This window comes from Synchiropus splendidus, chromosome 18, assembly GCF_027744825.2.
Source record: "Synchiropus splendidus isolate RoL2022-P1 chromosome 18, RoL_Sspl_1.0, whole genome shotgun sequence".
In the NCBI taxonomy this organism is placed as follows: domain Eukaryota; kingdom Metazoa; phylum Chordata; class Actinopteri; order Syngnathiformes; family Callionymidae; genus Synchiropus; species Synchiropus splendidus.
In genome coordinates, this window is record NC_071351.1 from 2,304,743 (window position 1) to 2,321,483 (window position 16,741).

General features: G+C 48.3%; 1 protein-coding gene across 2 annotated transcripts; it reads left to right on the plus strand.

The window, feature by feature from the left end:
- Nucleotides 1-864: 864 nt before the first annotated feature.
- On the plus strand, nt 865-15,163 carry dnmt3bb.1 (DNA (cytosine-5-)-methyltransferase 3 beta, duplicate b.1). 2 transcript variants are annotated; one of them, XM_053850088.1, is made up of 22 exons: nt 865-970; nt 4,285-4,393; nt 7,529-7,679; nt 7,863-7,948; nt 8,016-8,141; nt 8,213-8,356; nt 9,141-9,299; nt 9,378-9,485; nt 10,325-10,466; nt 10,574-10,693; nt 10,758-10,802; nt 10,872-10,951; nt 11,038-11,150; nt 11,253-11,436; nt 11,511-11,595; nt 11,661-11,806; nt 11,889-11,979; nt 12,054-12,202; nt 12,273-12,358; nt 12,441-12,510; nt 12,580-12,698; nt 13,432-15,163. In XM_053850088.1, coding segments are annotated over exons 1-22 (2,457 nt in total). In that variant the 5' UTR covers nt 865-968; the 3' UTR covers nt 13,574-15,163. The 2 variants fall into 2 exon arrangements, with proteins under 2 accessions (XP_053706063.1, XP_053706064.1); XM_053850089.1 differs by having other exon boundaries at nt 8,016-8,132.
- The last annotated feature ends 1,578 nt before the right edge of the window (nt 15,164-16,741 follow it).

The window sequence follows — 16,741 nt, forward strand, 5'->3', positions numbered from 1 at the left end:
AGGACCCGTATATGACAGTGCATACTCACAGCCGAGCCTTGGACATCTTCAGCGCTGCATGTGGTTGGACCTCACCAGCTGATCCTGGGTCAGAACAAGAAGAAAAAGTCAGCAATGCCATCTGGTCAGACGAATGAACGTGTGAACTCCACAGACCTCCACAACTCAAACACACCACATTTCTCTCAGGAAGCTTATGCTACAGATGTGACGTCAGCGGTAACTCAAAACCCAGCACTCGCATGAGAATGACTTCACATGCTCGTACATGTTATTGGGATGAAAGCGTCGCACACGTGTGTCAAAGCTGAAATGGGTTGGGACTTGATCCGGCTGGAGAGGTGACCTCACATGGTCCTTCAGCTCGGCTGCGCTTGAGTTAAAGGTGAGTCGACACGACTCTGAACAGGCGTCAGCGGAGCCATCCATGATGAGCAACACACTGGTCTTCCACCTTCATGAGCACCTCAGAGGAATGACAACACGGTGCCCACACATTGCTAAATAAGTGCACGTTGAAAGGCTGCACCGAATGTTTGAATTCTTAGGTAAAAAGTCCGGTCTAATCTGGATCCACCAACGGTGTCTAAACAAGGTCAACAACAAGCTTCAACTTGGAATTTGGTTTGATTTTTTTTTTTTTGGGTTCCTGAGATTGACTTTTTTCTTTACCTCAGGTTAGAAAAAAAGGGGGTGTTTACATCCCAAGCCAGGCCCAATGTGCTCTCACCTCTCTGCAGGTCGGCCCACTGTTTTACAAGGCGACACACACCCCGCGGACACACACTCTGGCGGGGGGGGGAGAGGGTGAGAGAGAGAGTACAAGTGCGGATCTGCTGCAGCACGCTTCCACTGCGTGATCGACCCAAACCAACGAGCGTCGAGCACGAGTCCCTCACGCATCACCTTCGTCCGAGAGTTGGCTGACCTTCTCCGTCTGTGGATACTTGGAGCACACCTGGAAGGCCATGTGAGTACTTTTCTGCGCGCGAGTTTGGTTTGCGCGGAGCGTCTCGGGGTGACTGACGTCGATCAAGCCGCTTCCTTGGTGGAGCGTCGATCGTCGTGCACGTGTTTGACAAAACAACAAACTTGGTCTGTTTCAAACGGCGAGGCAGAAAGTGGGAATCGCGCTTCTGTGGGATTCACACTCTCAAGCGACTTCTGTCAAGGTGTCTTTATGCGTCCAACGCGTATTTCCAACGACAGTTTGGACAGAGTTATCGGGTGGAGGAGGAGCCCGCGGTTCATGGCTCCTGCTCCGGGGATGTTGGGTCGTTGCTGTGAGTCGCGGTGGTGAAGGTCAGTCGCAGGGCAGCAGGTCGGTCAGTCGGGTTCAGGTGTTACAGGTAAGGAGCGCGTAACGACGGCTCCAAAGCCAGCAACCTCCGACTGAACAACTCTGTTCTGGAGCGGTGGAACGAGCGAGAAACACGAAGACACGTTCTGTGTTCAGCATAAAAAAGCGCGTCTACTTCAGGCACCTCCACCTCCGACCGAGGGAGCGCCTCAGGTTCAGGACATTCCTCTTCAAGCAGCTTACTACTGCAACTCCATTCAAGTCCACCACCTTGCATGAGATCAGAACCAGCCAACATGAATCACTCTGCAGAAAGAAACATGGGCTGGAGATGTATTTTTTTTTAAATAACAAAGTGCAAATAAGTGGCGTAAACCCCAAACTAGCTTCCTGTGGTGGCGTCTTGCCAAACAGCTGCATCCATAACCCTCAGTGATCTTCAAGAACTGTGATAGAATTGGTGCTTCTCCACTCTAAAGTGAGGAGTCATGTGCAGTGACGTGAACTCAGAGGTCAGAGAAAGATGTGATTCCCCTTCCTCTGTGTCCCCATTTAAACCCACAACTCCGCTGGAGTTTGCTCAGTGGAAGCTGAGGCGTGAACGCACCCATGGGGATGGAGCTTGACTGGAAAAGCTTCATGATCGCGGCCAAATGTGGAGCACGGGTGGGCAAGAGGCAAACAAATCCTGGCACACTAGTCAGCGTCGGGCGGCCTGTGGCATGACCTCACACTCGACACCGAGTAGTAAACTTCCAAAAGCTCTCATCTCAGCGCTCACAAACCGAAGAGGGGCAGAGCGAGAGACATGCCGGTGGTGGTGGTGGTGGTGGCGGACATCAGAACCAAGCCTGGCCAGAATGTACCTCCGCAGATAGAACACTGTCCAAAGTTCACTTCTTACATTAACGGATTGCTCGGTTTAAAAAAAAAAAAAAAGTGCAGCCATTGTTCTGGTTACCACGGCGACGTGACTTGTTGGTGGTCCAGAGATGGCAGGAAAGTCACACATTTGTAATTGAGCACAAAATTTCAGGATAATGGAGCTGTAACGACTGAATGAAGAATGTAGTGTGTGAGCTCACTGTGCCTTCGGCGCGGACAATGGGCATCACACTTTCAATTTCGAGGGTGGAACCAAACTGGAAGGGGCCGTGCAGTACATGACAGAGGAGGAATGCAGCCCCCAGCGAAAGACCCTGCTGAGCTGATCCCCCTGAGAGGCGCGCACGTGCATGCACGCACACACTGCTGCTGCTGCTGAACAATTCCCTTTTGCAGTGCAGCCCCTAATCTCTCAGAAGCAGACACAACTTTGATGTGCGAGTGCGCCCCCTCTCCTCAATGTCCCCTTTCTCTGGGCCCCTCACTCGCTGCCCTCCAGTTCCCCCTAGTTCCTCCAAAACATTTTTTTGTCCTCCATCTCTTTCGGAGGCTGAAACATGTCCCTGCAGAGCGGCACAATGATGACAGGTTTCTGGTTGAGGGCTTGAGTTTGTACAGTCGACGATTCTTATTAAGGATATTATTTTGCATGACTTGTTCGAGATGCTCGGGGGCCAGCGCTGACTCACCTAGAGTTGGCTGGACGTGAATTTGAGGCGCACCAAAACTTGCAGACCTGTGCAGAACAAATCTGAATTAAATCTGAAAAACATGCAGATCGGAAGGAATTGAATGAAGGGCATGAAAGTGGAAGTGAGGGAGGATTACTCATGTATTGAGACACAAAAGACAGGAGGTTTCTTGGTAGTATCAGCCTACTGTTACTCCATTCAGTTCACTCTCATGCTTCCTTTCAAAGGAGTGCTAGTTTCAGACTGCAAACAAATATAGATTTGCTGTCAAACTGTGGTTTACAGATGTGACCTGAACTTCCACTTGTTCAGGTCACGTCACACGAAAGTTGAAGGGGTTTCAACTTAGAAAGTGAAATTAATCTGAATATATACACACACACACACAGACACAGCACAACATTCCTTCAGTCAATTCCCCTGGTTGTTTTGGACGGGGGTGGGATTATGAGAAACAATAGTGACATGCATTTTCGTGGTGCAAACCCTCTCAAGACAAGCGAAGTCCAGTGACACTGCGACAAATCTCGCCTCATCTTCAGCACGTCACATTTTCAACACTTGATGAGCGGAACCAGAATGAAGGGCATCACCGAATCTCAGCAGCTGTTGAGCCGGTGAAGCCTTTGAAACGCTCGAGAAAGGCAGTTGGCCCGTCGACTTCCTGTTCACGAACTCACTCACTCGCCCCCTCTCAGACCTTGTGCAGGGGGTTTCTGCTCTGCGCTAGATCTGTTATCGCCCTCATGACTGCATCCTGATCGAGAGCATTTCCCCCCTCAAACCTGACAGAATGAAGTCGGAAAGCTGTAAATATTTGGCCACATGTCGACCCTGAACCAGAAGAACACAGTGTGAACAAACCACAGTAATAACCCATCACGTCTCCATCTCAACTTTGACACATTGTTGACGCGTTATTTGTGAAACTGGCGGCAGGACGTCACCTCAGCATGACTCATGTCAATACTCCCGGTTCTACTACGATTTCATGAAACCACTGAGTCATACAATCCTGCACGTCAGAATGGAGGTCACTGCAGCTTGGCAACTACGAGTGGCATGAGTCATCAGCAGTTGATATCTGCCCTTAATATGCAACAGGTTGCCAAAATAAGACTGTCTGAACAAGAAGCTGGATTGAAGCCCTGGGGTGCAGCTGTACATGGGATAATGAGGGGCTGCAGCTGGAACTGAAGCTGTGATGAGTCAGTGTCGGTTAAGTTTGGGGCGCTACAAAAACTGGATCAAACAGGATCAGTGTTTTTTTTTTTATTGTTGTGTAATAGACAGGATATTGTGTGACTGCTGAGCAAGAATAGCGTTGCTAACTCACACCTGAATGAAAGCCGTCCGACTATTCAGGATCGCTTCTCATGAAATGTTTGGATTCTGACTTTTCCGCAGGTTTGAAAAGGAGTCAGGGCAAGAGCTGGACCAGTCGACGGTGACGGTGATGCCTTCCAACACGTACTCGGCGGCCATCATGGAGGAGAGCAACAACATGACGGCGACTGTAAGTGCTCAGTCCTTTCTGTGCCATCAACCTTTGGGGCAGCTCTTCTTAGTCTCCTTTTACACTTGAACCTGATGTGGGCAAAGCAAAAGGAGGCGGCCAAATTGCCAACCTGTGACTGTGTCGTCCTTACACGTCCCCACACTGACTGAAGAAGGCATTTGCCAGTGTTTCTGTAGCAAACAAACTTGTCCACACCAACGTGACAACCTGGGGGAAGCATCCCCCGTATGACATCCAAGGACTTGCCACTTCGTGAGGAGTGCACCTGGCGTCAGATACGTGTCTTTCTTCAGCAAGTCGGAGCCTCACTTCTTGTCACCACATACACAACCGTAAATACTGAAGTTGCGAGGGTGAAACTCACGTTCCTCTCTGAGCCTCATCAGTAGAACCAGCATGTTCTCAGGTTGAGCTGAAACGCGGGCGAGCTGAAAGTAGAGCAACCCGCCACCTTTCCACTAACCAAAACTAGCCTTTGGCCAATTATCTGCTTTATACGCATTTGTTTAACTGGGCTGCCGTTGACACTCCTTCCTCTTTCCCAGAATCGTAAGTCAATTTGTCTGAAAGGTGCATTTCCTTGCCTCCATCTGTTTCCTCTGGCACTTCATGTTTCTGGTTCTTTGAGTGACTCCACTAGCATTCTTACATCCACGACAAGCTCCATCTATCATGCCCTGTCCGCCTCCAAGATTCTCGACATTCGCCGACATGAATTTAGGAGCGCTTGACAGCAGGCCAGTTGGGGCGTCCACCAGCAAAAACCATTCGAGAGGTTTCGCTCTCCGCCTGCACATTTGACAACAGCGACAAGCGCGGAGGCATCAAACACTCAGTCAGAGATCAGATCTGAAACCCTGTGGTCACGAGGTGAGAGTCATTGCTGCACAGCTCGGCAGACGTGTCGCGACCTGGCCCCCAACTCGGTCAGGGGAAAACCCTACACACACACCTCAACAGCCAGGATGGTTTGGGAGTCAGTGCCAAGTCATCCTTCTGAGGATTGTCTGTCACTTATCCGTCCTTTGGGAAGTGAATCCCTGCAATTAGTCAGCCGTCTGTCATTCGACACCGTCGTCATTCGACACCGTCGTCATTCATCACAGAGCCAACAAACTCTCGACTCGCCGCCGCTGTTCAGTCATGCAAAACTGCCACTCCAGACTGATGGCCTAAAACAGCAAACTTCAAATCCAAACAACCAAATATTTCCACGTGAAATACTTCAATCGTGGGCAACTTAATTCACGACAAAACAGAATCCATGGCTCAGAAATGAAGAGGAAATGTCACCACTTATTGCGGCTGGCCTTGACAGAACGTACAGAGCGGGTCTCCGTTTCAGATTTGTATTTTTAGAACGTCGAATGAATCGATCTCAGAAGCATGTCGCCGCACTACAGAGTGGAATGCACGAAGGTGCATCACTACAGTATTTAAATAAAGGTTCGGTCAAGTCCAGACACGCGGGACATGAATTTTGGCTTGAGGTTCGGCTCCTGAGTCACAGCGGCGAGGTTTCAGCGGAAGAAGGCAGGAAGGATCCACTGGCATGTCGAGCTGACCTGCCTGTGAGAAGGCCATTATCTATACTTTAAATCTTTATGGTGCAACTGTATGTTGATTTTTGTTTTTTATTAGCGCTTTAGGGGTTTCATTTTATGGCAATACCAAGCAGTCTTTGGTTCCCAGGAGTTGACTGTTATGCAGGTCAACTCTTATCAAAGATGTAGGGCTGAGACTGAAGAAGACTTTGCCTTCAGGACAGGTCGACCAGTCGCCATATGAGCTCGACACATATACACATGTTGCTCAAAATGTGGCGTGGAAGGTATGTGCCCTTTGATGCTGCCCACATTTTGGGTTGCGATGGTCCTGTGGCTGCAGCCGTTTCACCGAATCAGTGACGAATTTAACAGTCGATTCCAGTCGACTTAGCTGACGCTGCAGCCCTCAGGAGATGACGTTTTCCTGGCTGGAGCTCACGCTTCAGTCGGTGTCGGTGGTGTTCGTGGCGCGGTTGTTTTGGAATCCTGGCTGCACTAATCGTTTAATGGTGGCCAAGTTGTTTTGACAGGATTGTCAAAGCGCCTCAGGACAAGTCTTTGCCCACAGTGGAATGTGGGTGACGCAAGCACGACGCACGCACACGCACTGATGTCAACGTTTTTACGGACTGCCTGTTCACACATGCAACGCTCGCCGCCATTGTTTTTTTTTACTCGGTTCTATAAATATGAAAACGTATGAGCACTATACGGTGAATGCACTTCACTTTTTATCTAGATACATCTTAAACTTTGTTCCCAAAAAGGCAATATTTGAAAGAAAACATCCTTACATCCTCCCTGCTTTCCACCACGCAGAGCCTCCATACTATTCTCAACCTTCCCACTTCACAGTACACTGTTTTCTGACATTATACTGATATGCCTGATAAACACAGCTGCACCATGCGTCCATAGTGGAGAAACCATCACATAGCTCCTCTACATGACGCAGAAAGTGATCAAGTTCAACTGACTCATGATATATATATATATATATATATATATATATATATATATATATATACTTGACTATTCATTTCTCGTGCTTGTCGTGACTGCAGCCATGTGTCCGATGGTGCACTGCTTATACTGCGTTCCCATCTGAGGGTCAGCAAGTAAACACGGACAGTAAAGAGCACAAGGTGAGAAGTGAACAACATACGGTGCTAGAGATATTTGGAGGGGGCTATGAGAGCCCATCCTGAGGGAAGAGTGAAGGGACGTGAACCAGCCAAACAAGCAACACCTTCAGTATTTGCTCATGATCGGTGGATATTTCCTGGTCATGTTGGGACAGAACTGCAATGGATGCCATTGTCTCAAGCCCTGCGGACACATGAGGAGGTGGGGGTTTTTTTCACCCACAGACAGGATTAACCATCCGCTGCTCCAGGCCTAAACCTGACCCCCAGTCTCACACAATCCTGGTGACAGCCGGAAGCTTTGGCCACACAGGGTGAATCTTCACTCCCTGTTGTCGAGTGAGACGCAGATGTTGTCCAGGTTTTTAAGAGCTGCTTCACATGGCTGTGACAGTGACTGATGCAGAAGAAAGTGGAGTCTAATGAAGGTGTTTGTTCAGGCGGCTGTGAATGGAGACAAAGCTCCAGCAGATGGTCTCTCAGAGGGCGACAGCGGCGTGGAACTCACCAGCGAAAGCAGTCCGCTGACCGGAGCAGAGCCGCCTTCGCCATTTAGCCCCAAACAGAATGGAGGCGCCACTTCACCTCAAGGTATTGACATGTCGTTTTTGGCCTGTACACTGCATTCATTTCAAATTGACGGTGCATCAACACAGACGTAGAGACTTTGAATTGGATACTTTTGCCCCGCTGCCTGAGGTGGAACTTGCAAATAGTCCAACTATTAGGTTTCTCCCCTGCCATCTGCCTAACCTGTGACATCACCCTCCCCAGAGGATAACCAGTGTTTGAGGGGATGCAGGAAGCGGAGCAGGAAACGGTCTGAGGAGGAGGAGAGCGCCTGGGACAGCTACACAGAGGTGCGTCACGCTCGGGCTCACAACATCGCTCTGAAATGTCATTGCTCACACCTTCTCATTTCATCAGGAAAAGTCCTTGCGGCAGACGCCTCAACCCCGAACCATCTTCCAGGCTGGTCTGACCGCGCACACAAACGCTAAGCCACGCAGACAGAACCGCAAGCAGGAGCACATCACAGTAGCGGTAAAAACGGTTTGTTGAACTACAGCGAGGCCAGTCAGCAACAGTCGCTGTGGTGGCAACGTGTCTCTTCTACTCACCAGTGTGGCCGAGGTCCGGCGGCGGTCTTGGCCATGTCCAAGGGCGTCCTCGAGGCCCCTCGTCTGGATCTGATCGAGCAGGACTCCAAAGATTCGGCTCAGAGTAGCAGCACCTCGTCCAGCGTGGAGAAGCTGCAAGAGTACAATGTGAGTGAGACAAGTTCAGAGTGGGAGTTGGTTTGAAGCACAGGGGTCAAACTTTCTTCAAACAGCAAGTCAGAGTTCCTTCCCTGGGCTGTCGCCTTTCAACGCTGTTGCAACTGATCTCTGCTTGAACCCTCCACTTCAAGGCTCTGGCTGTGCCGAGCGTCATCAGACGTGCCGGCACATTCCATGCCTGCCACCTACTATTGTTACCCTCAATAATAATATACTGTGTATGAGCCCAGTTCACCTCTATCTGAGAAGTGTTTTTCATGAGGCGTGTCTTTAAAAGCTGGCTGTTATGTGACTGGACCGGGAGAAGACGTCAGAATTTTAAAAGGCAGCCTGAAGGGGTTGCTACTTGTCCATGGAAATCTGACCTTGGTGCTCCCTGCCTTCCCCTGCTCACTCTTGGGTGGACTCAGGTGGGACAAACAGTCCAAGTGGGTTGACCCCGATCGAGCCGCTTGTTCAGCTCGTGCAAACGAGACCTGCGTCCTAAAAATCTGCAAGTCTGCACTCGTCTGTGTGGAAGTGTGCACGTCCTTTTAATCCCCGTTTGGCTCACTGAAGCGTACTGCACCTTTTCCGGGCACATGCATGCATTTATAAAGTCTAAAGGCTTTGATCGAGGGCAGGTTTCGGATCTGATGTCCAGGTTTCTTCCAACAACAAGCAACGTTGCGACATATCTCGCTGCACGTGAAGTTACGCAAACACGAGCGGCCTTTTTAAGCCGGTGATTCATTTCCGTTTGCCGCATGACTGACTGTGGCTCCCTCCGCAGGACAACAAAGGTTTCGGCATTGGCGAGCTGGTGTGGGGAAAAATCAAGGGGTTTTCCTGGTGGCCTGGGATCGTCGTGACATGGAGAGCAACTGGAAAGCGACAGGCCACACACGGGATGAGGTGGCTGCAGTGGTTTGGAGACGGCAAGTTCTCAGAGGTGAGCGAGCGTCGGAGCGTCTCTCGGCTCAACCAAGCTGAAGCCTGACTTCACTGCTCACCTGACTGTTGCCCTCAGGTGTCTGCAGACAAGCTGGACTCCATCACCGCCTTCGAGAAGTTCTTCAACCAGGCATCCTACACCAAACTGGCCTCCTACCGCAGGGCCATCTTCCAGGCGCTGGAGGTGAGACGTGCGTCTGAAACAAAAGTCCACAGTCAATCATCTCACAGATGATTTCCCACTCCTCCACGACCTTTCACCTCTGATGATGATGATGATGGCCTCCCCATCTCTCACAGCCGTGACAGTGTTTGATCCCGCTGACGGACAAATGGTGCGCCCCACGATCGTGTCTGTGTCAAGGCTCCTTCGTCAGAGCTCTATTTCAACCTCACTGACTGCTTCATGTCTTTGCGTTGCTTTCCGAGTGTATCAAGTCTTGGGGCGATGTCTCCAGGCGACTTGAGCCTCAGTGACCCTCATTTTGAAGCCGCATTTAATCATACAGTTGGAAGTGTTTCTACTTAATAGATACATTAATTTGATACAAATAACAGATGAATCCCTTGAAAACTCAGTGCACCACATTATACAATGTGACATCATGAACTGAAAAATGTTTTTTTTTAATCCAGTCCCACCTAGTTTTAACATACAGTGGTGGAAAGAAAGTTCTCTGACCCTTAAAATGTCAAATATTATCATGAAAAATCTTGTGTATCAAAAGGTGTAGCTGTATTATACAAAGACAAATACAAATGTCTTCCTTGTTTATTGTTGAAAAGAAAAATGAGCAAGACTAAATTCTTGACAGTTTTAACAGGTCAGTCCTCAACATTCTCAACAAATAACAGATTGTGTTCAAAGGTGAACAAAACAATGAACCGTCACATCATCAAATTCAAATGTAGCAGTCAGAATGGAGTGACCAGAAACTCTTTTTCCACCACTGTAGCTCTGAAATGTGTGAGCTTCACCATGAGACGCAGAGATGGAGTTACTCATCCACTTTTGTCCCACAGATCGCCAGTATCCGGGCAGAAAAGACGTTCCCTCAGAGCGAGTCTGAGAATCCAGAGGACCAGGTTAAACCAATGCTGGACTGGGCAAACGGCGGCTTCTTGCCCAAAGGAGAGGAGGGTCTCAAACCGACGCAGAACGGCGGTAAGCCGCATAAAAATACAATTCTGTTCTTGCCTGTCAAAGATGTAAGCCATTGACTGACAATGAAATCGTATTCCAACTTCTCATCTCCTTCCTGGTGTGAGTAGACGGCAAGGCTCTGGACCAAGTCCTGGACGTTGCTGTGCCCGAGTACTTCCCGAGTGCCAAGCGCCCTCGAGTCAGCACCAGCAAGAACAAGGCGGGACCGGAGGAGTCCTACAGCAGAGGTAGTGCTCTTCCCGTCCACATCACTGACCCGACTGTGCGGTAACTGATCTGCTTCCTCCGCAGAACAAATGGTGAATGAAGTTCTGAAAAACAAAAGAAGTATAGAAGGTACATTCTGGAATTCAGACCCTGGGGAGATGTGAATGGTTTTAATTGCTCGGTGTTTTGTGTTTGAAGAGTTCTGCCTCTCATGTGGCAAGATGAGAGTGGTGACTTTCCATCCGCTGTTTGAAGGAGGCCTGTGCCAAACCTGCAAGGTGACTTTCTTGTACCTTCATGAGGCAGGACCCTGCCAGAGAAATGTCAATGAGTCATGACGTGTTACGACCCACTGTGCGTGCAGGACGTGTACCTGGAGATGTCCTACATGTACGACGACGACGGTTACCAGTCGTACTGCACCATTTGCTGCGGCGGACGGGAGGTTCTGCTCTGTGGCAACGCAAACTGCTGCAGGTGAGACAGAACGTCAAGAAATACAACTTCCTCTGGGACTCATCTGAAGTGTTTCAGATTTTTCTTCAACCTCCAAAACGTGACATTTCATGTTCACCTCAGGTGTTTCTGTGTGGACTGCCTGGACATTCTGGTGGATCCTGGAGCGTCCAACAATGCCCGGTTCCTGGATCCATGGCGGTGCTACATGTGCCAGCCGCTGCTTCAGTACGGTGTCCTGAAGCAGCGGCACAACTGGAGCTTCAAGCTGCAGGAGTTTTTCGGCAACGACAATGGACAGGAGTTTGTGAGTCCCTTTTTTGAAGAATGTTCTTCACTGACAAGAGGCCGCAGAAATGTACACGTGTTTTCATCCTCCAGGAGAAGCCAAAGATTTACCCAGCAGTCCCAGCAGAGCAGAGGCGACCCATCAGAGTCCTCTCCTTGTTCGACGGCATCGCTACTGGTAAGTCACCAGTGAACACTGCTGGCTACTTGGCGTGGATGACATGCTGCTGTCTCTGCTCACAGGGTATCTAGTTTTAAGGGACCTGGGCTTTAAGCTGGACCAGTATGTAGCATCAGAAGTGTGCGAAGACTCCATCTCTGTGGGCGTTGTAAGACATGAAGGAAAGATCCAGTACGTCCATGATGTCCGGAACATCACCAAGAAAAATGTAAGTGTCATGTCACTCATCCCAAATGTGTCAAGTGCTCCAGTACCGCTGCTAAACACTAGAGCGCGTTGTCGTTTCACAGATCCAAGAGTGGGGTCCATTCGATCTGGTGATCGGAGGGAGTCCCTGTAACGACTTGTCCATAGTGAACCCGGCAAGAAAAGGCCTTTACGGTGAGCAGCCCTCCTCCTGATTCTGCTTCCAGTGCGAGTTGGCGTGTGGTGGCTGAAGTAATGCTCTGTTCCAGAAGGGACAGGAAGGTTATTCTTCGAGTTTTACCGCCTGCTGAGCGAAGCCAAACCCAAAGAAGGAGAGAACCGGCCCTTCTTTTGGATGTTTGAGAACGTCGTGGCGATGGGCGTCAATGACAAGAGGGACATCTCGCGCTTTCTGGAGGTGAGGTGGCATTTTGGCAAGTTGGCTGGATGACCGTTGGATTTGACTGAACTCCAACTGCATTCCGTAGTGCAACCCTGTGATGATCGACGCCATCGAGGTCTCCGCTGCTCACCGTGCCAGATACTTTTGGGGAAACCTGCCCGGCATGAACAGGTCAGTCAAGCTTCATGCACGCATGCAAGGCTGTAAAAATATATAGAATTCATCAAATGGGGTTTGTTTGTTTTTTCTCCAGACCTCTCTGTGCATCTGGGATGGACAAGCTGGAGCTGCAGGACTGTTTGGAACATGGCCGGGTGGCGAAGGTCAGACTCTTATAAAGAGTGCTGAGGAGTGGGTTCATTTCAATCAATCATTTTTCCTTCCATTTGTAGTTTGGGAAGGTGCGCACCATCACCACTCGCTCCAACTCCATCAAACAAGGGAAGGACCAGCACTTCCCCGTCATGATGAACGGGAAGGAGGACATCCTGTGGTGCACAGAGCTGGAGAGGTGAGAGGACACAAACGTCCACATTCCACACAGCAGAGCCACAGTCCAACAACAATGTTGCTCTTCAACAAAACCCTCATTGACCGCCGTCAAACAAATATATGCGTATGACACAAATCTTAAGATGCAAGTACTTAAAGCTTTAAAATATGGTGTAAAACTTGGAGATTAAGAATGAAAGAATTTAAAGGACAAAAAAATGTGACATTGGGGGCATTAAAAAAGAGAATTTAATATGTAACCAACCTGATAAAGTCTGAAAATCTCTGCTGCCCTCCAGTGACCTGTCCAATACTATCGTCTCAACAAGGGTTTCACTTGGCATCCCATACATTAACAGGCACCTAAACTGTAAAATTCTAAATATGTAACTCCTAAATATGACAGTATTCGCTCTCAGTGAGTTCACCTGATTGGAATGACAAACATGTTCAAATATAATATTTTTATGGGGGTACACTGACAAAACGTCCCTTTGCAGAATAAATAAATCTCTGAAAAATCAACGTCCCTCCTGAACATTCCAAATGTTTTAAATAAAAGCAGGTGAAAATGTGCACTTACTGGGTTCAAAGTGGAATATTATGTATTGCTGTTTTTAATAATGGGACATTTGGTGGTCATCATCAAAACCTTAGGGTAGCTGCTCATGTGGTCAGTTCAGCATGGAGTGCTGCTCTGGGAATAAAAGGCGCGCTTCATTGACCCGCAATGTTTCCACTCACTGTTCCAGGATTTTCGGCTTCCCCGTCCATTACACTGACGTGTCCAACATGGGTCGCGGTGCGAGGCAGAGGCTTCTGGGCCGGTCCTGGAGCGTCCCCGTCATTCGACATTTGTTCGCACCACTCAAAGACTACTTTGCCTGTGAATAGACTTCAGCGGTCACCGGTCACTGTGTCAGACAAGTTGCCAAAAAAACAACAACACGTGTTTACAGCCTGTTTACTGTATACAGTATTCTGCTCCATGCACTACGACCTAAAAAAAAAGAATCACACAGACACACACGAATGCAGTATCCAAGACTCTGTGTAATACTAAAATCAAGTTTGCAGCTGTTTTTCTAGAATGTTTTTGGTAGTCATCTAGAGTTGCTAATGCTGCTGACACAAACACCAGCAAGTTCCTTTGAACCAAAGTCTCAGCGGTTCGGAGCGGTTTAGTTTTGCTCCAAAAGACGACAGCGTCGTTTGTTCAAACACCAGCTCTGGGTCTTGAATTTTTATCTGAAACAGGTTACGGCAAACACTGGGAAGCCACCGACTGGGTGGAAATGGCAGCATATTTTACCTCGTTTTATTGGTTTGTTGCATAGAAATACGTAGTTGTGAGGACTAGTTCTAGCTTTTAGAAAGTTGTACACGATTCTACAACGTGTTTAAATGTTCTTCAAAAGGCATTCAATACTTGAAACCTTTGTTGTTGGTTTTTTTTCCGGTTGATTCCAGACTGTTCAGAAGGTATTTCACTCCAATACTAACCAGATCGGGATCTGAAAAGTTTCATTTGGAACTAGAAGCACTGACTTAGATGGCTCATTCAACATTAGCGGATCCTGTTTATTTAATTCTATTTAAAGTTGCTGGATCCGGTCGGAACACTGGGATGATGTGTGATCCAACCAAACAACAACTCGCCCTGAAAACTGGAAGATTTGGACGTTTCTTTACCTCAAACTTGCTTGGTGCTCATAGTTCTACTTTTATACGTTTTGTACTGTACTGAAGAGAAAGTTTACAAATGTCCGTCTCATGTTGGAGGATATTAAACAAAGAAAAGTTGGTGCGACGCCACCGACGGCTGTGGCATCATGAAAGCCAACAGCTTGTTTACACTGTAACGCGGATGATGTTGGTTCCAGTTTCATCTTGATTTTGTAAACTTCACTTTTTATTTGAAAACAAATCAGGAGCATATTCAGAATCAGCAGTGTTGACCAGTCCAACACCTGCTCACCAAGACTGCCTTCCTCCGGGGCTTTATGTGCCACTGTTTCAATCGTTGGTGCTTCGACTTTTATCAGAATTGAGACTTTGATTGTCACACCATTATGGCCAAAAACTTTAAAAACTGTGCGTCTCCTCGTTCTATTGTTTGACTGTTTGTTTGAAAAAGTAGCTTTGTAGGTTGTGTATTTCCAGTAGACTTTTGTACATATGACACACTCAATAAAGCCTAGACTTGGACTGGTGTGTGGTGTCTGTGTCTACCTGCGATGGGCTGCAGACATGTGGCGCTCCTGCACACAGGGGTCGAGCTCAGCACGGCCTCTTGTGTTATTCGGATTGGGAACATCCAGACAGAGCAGAAACATGATGAGGCTAAGTGGGTCAGACTCGGCTGGCATTTTCCTTGAGCTCTGCCAACACGGAGGATCTCACCAGCATGTCGAGCAAACTGGAACACTGTGAATATGGAAACACAAGGCATTCAAGAAGGTTTTGCTCACTTCATTTGTCGCCTCTTATGCCTCAGGTGTTCTTACTCGAACTGACATCGTTGTTTAAGCTACTCTGACGTGAGCCACACATTAGCCTAAATACTTCCCTCACTACTTCAACAACAGAGCACCACATGCTGATAAGTGTCGGGCATCAAGTTCTTTTGGATCCACTCCAGTGCAAGTTTGCGGCGTGAAAATGTGACCCCAGTCTTGCTGAGTCACTGAGCCGGGACAGGAATAGACTCCCCTCAGTGACTGGTTGCTGGCTGCGTTCAAAAGCAGGTCAAGACTTCATTTTTACATGGATATTCACTTTTTCACACTCATGTTCTGCATGTTGACAATTGAACAAACGTGATCCTAGAACTTTTGGTTGGTGCAGGGTGGAGAAAACTGACAGGCAAGACGTCACACAGTTGGTAGTGACTAAGATGGAGCTGGAAACAGACTGAAGCATAAGCATATAGTGGCACTCATAATCCAGCTCACCGTCTAAAGCAAAACCAAATTCACAGCAACAAAAAGTGATCAGACTCGTACTCACTACAAAGAAAAAAACGCAAACAATACCTGGGGTCAAGGGGTCATACAAGTATGTCGTGGAGTGAAAAGTTCTTCAGGGACAGGCGGAGGTTCAGGTGCAGGATCAGGTGGACCTCTGGTGGGAACATGGTCTGCAATGGCTTTTTATTGACTCCAGTCTAAGGAGCGATCATGACATGGTCTGCATGTCTGGACGAAAACAGTGGTTAACCCCCACATTTACTCAAAATAATCGGTCACAGACAACAAGTCAAAACCTTCCAAAATGAGTTACTCTGATCTTACGTTGCATTTACAATGTTGTTCAGTATATATTGGAAATAACATGAAACTGGAGACTCAAAAGACAAGTGATATGTCATGAAATTATTTTCTTTTTTGATGCGCGTCACCTTTGTACCGACTCCCCTGGATACAGACTTCTGTTTGCATGAGGGTCACTGCCAGAGGACGGCACCACTAGACAAGAGAAAGTCGTTCTTATCAAGAAATGATTAATCTTTTATCTCCTCGTGTCCCTGTTGCGTCACTTTGATCGACCTTGACCTCAGTTTTATTGACCTCATCGAACCTAACTCCCCAAACATGCAAGACTCAAGGGACAAGTGATCAGTGAGTGGAAACGGTGTTCTTTTTCGTCCGGCCCAAGGTACACAGAGACACACTCCAGACACAAGTCAAGCCAAAACCACTGCTCGAGGCTGGTCTGAAACCTACGCACCTCACCTCCCCACTCCAGGTCACATGGCTTCCTACGAGCCTCCAGCGTCCATGAAGCTCAGTGATTTATCACAACACAGCTCAATCCCGTTGTCACCGTGTCTGATTCACACACAAAGCCAACACAAGATTCTTTCCTCCACTCACCCAGGAGAGGACCAGGAGGGGTCAGTTCCGATCTGAGCTCTTTCAAGTCACAGAAACGGCACATCAATTTGAAGGAGCTTCATCGACTTCACCATCATAAACGGCAGTCAGTGAGCACGATAAGGTGAGCAGTAAAGATGACTGGAGGCACAGAGGGACCGATCATTGATGCAGTCCTGAAGTGAAC

Excerpts from the sequence above, each read along its gene's own strand:
- dnmt3bb.1 (XM_053850088.1), top strand. Across the intron at positions 4,394-7,528 it reads GCAACAACATGACGGCGACT|GCGGCTGTGAATGGAGACAA; the intron begins GTAAGTGCTCAG and ends GTGTTTGTTCAG. Across the intron at positions 12,699-13,431 it reads TGGTGCACAGAGCTGGAGAG|GATTTTCGGCTTCCCCGTCC; the intron begins GTGAGAGGACAC and ends TCACTGTTCCAG.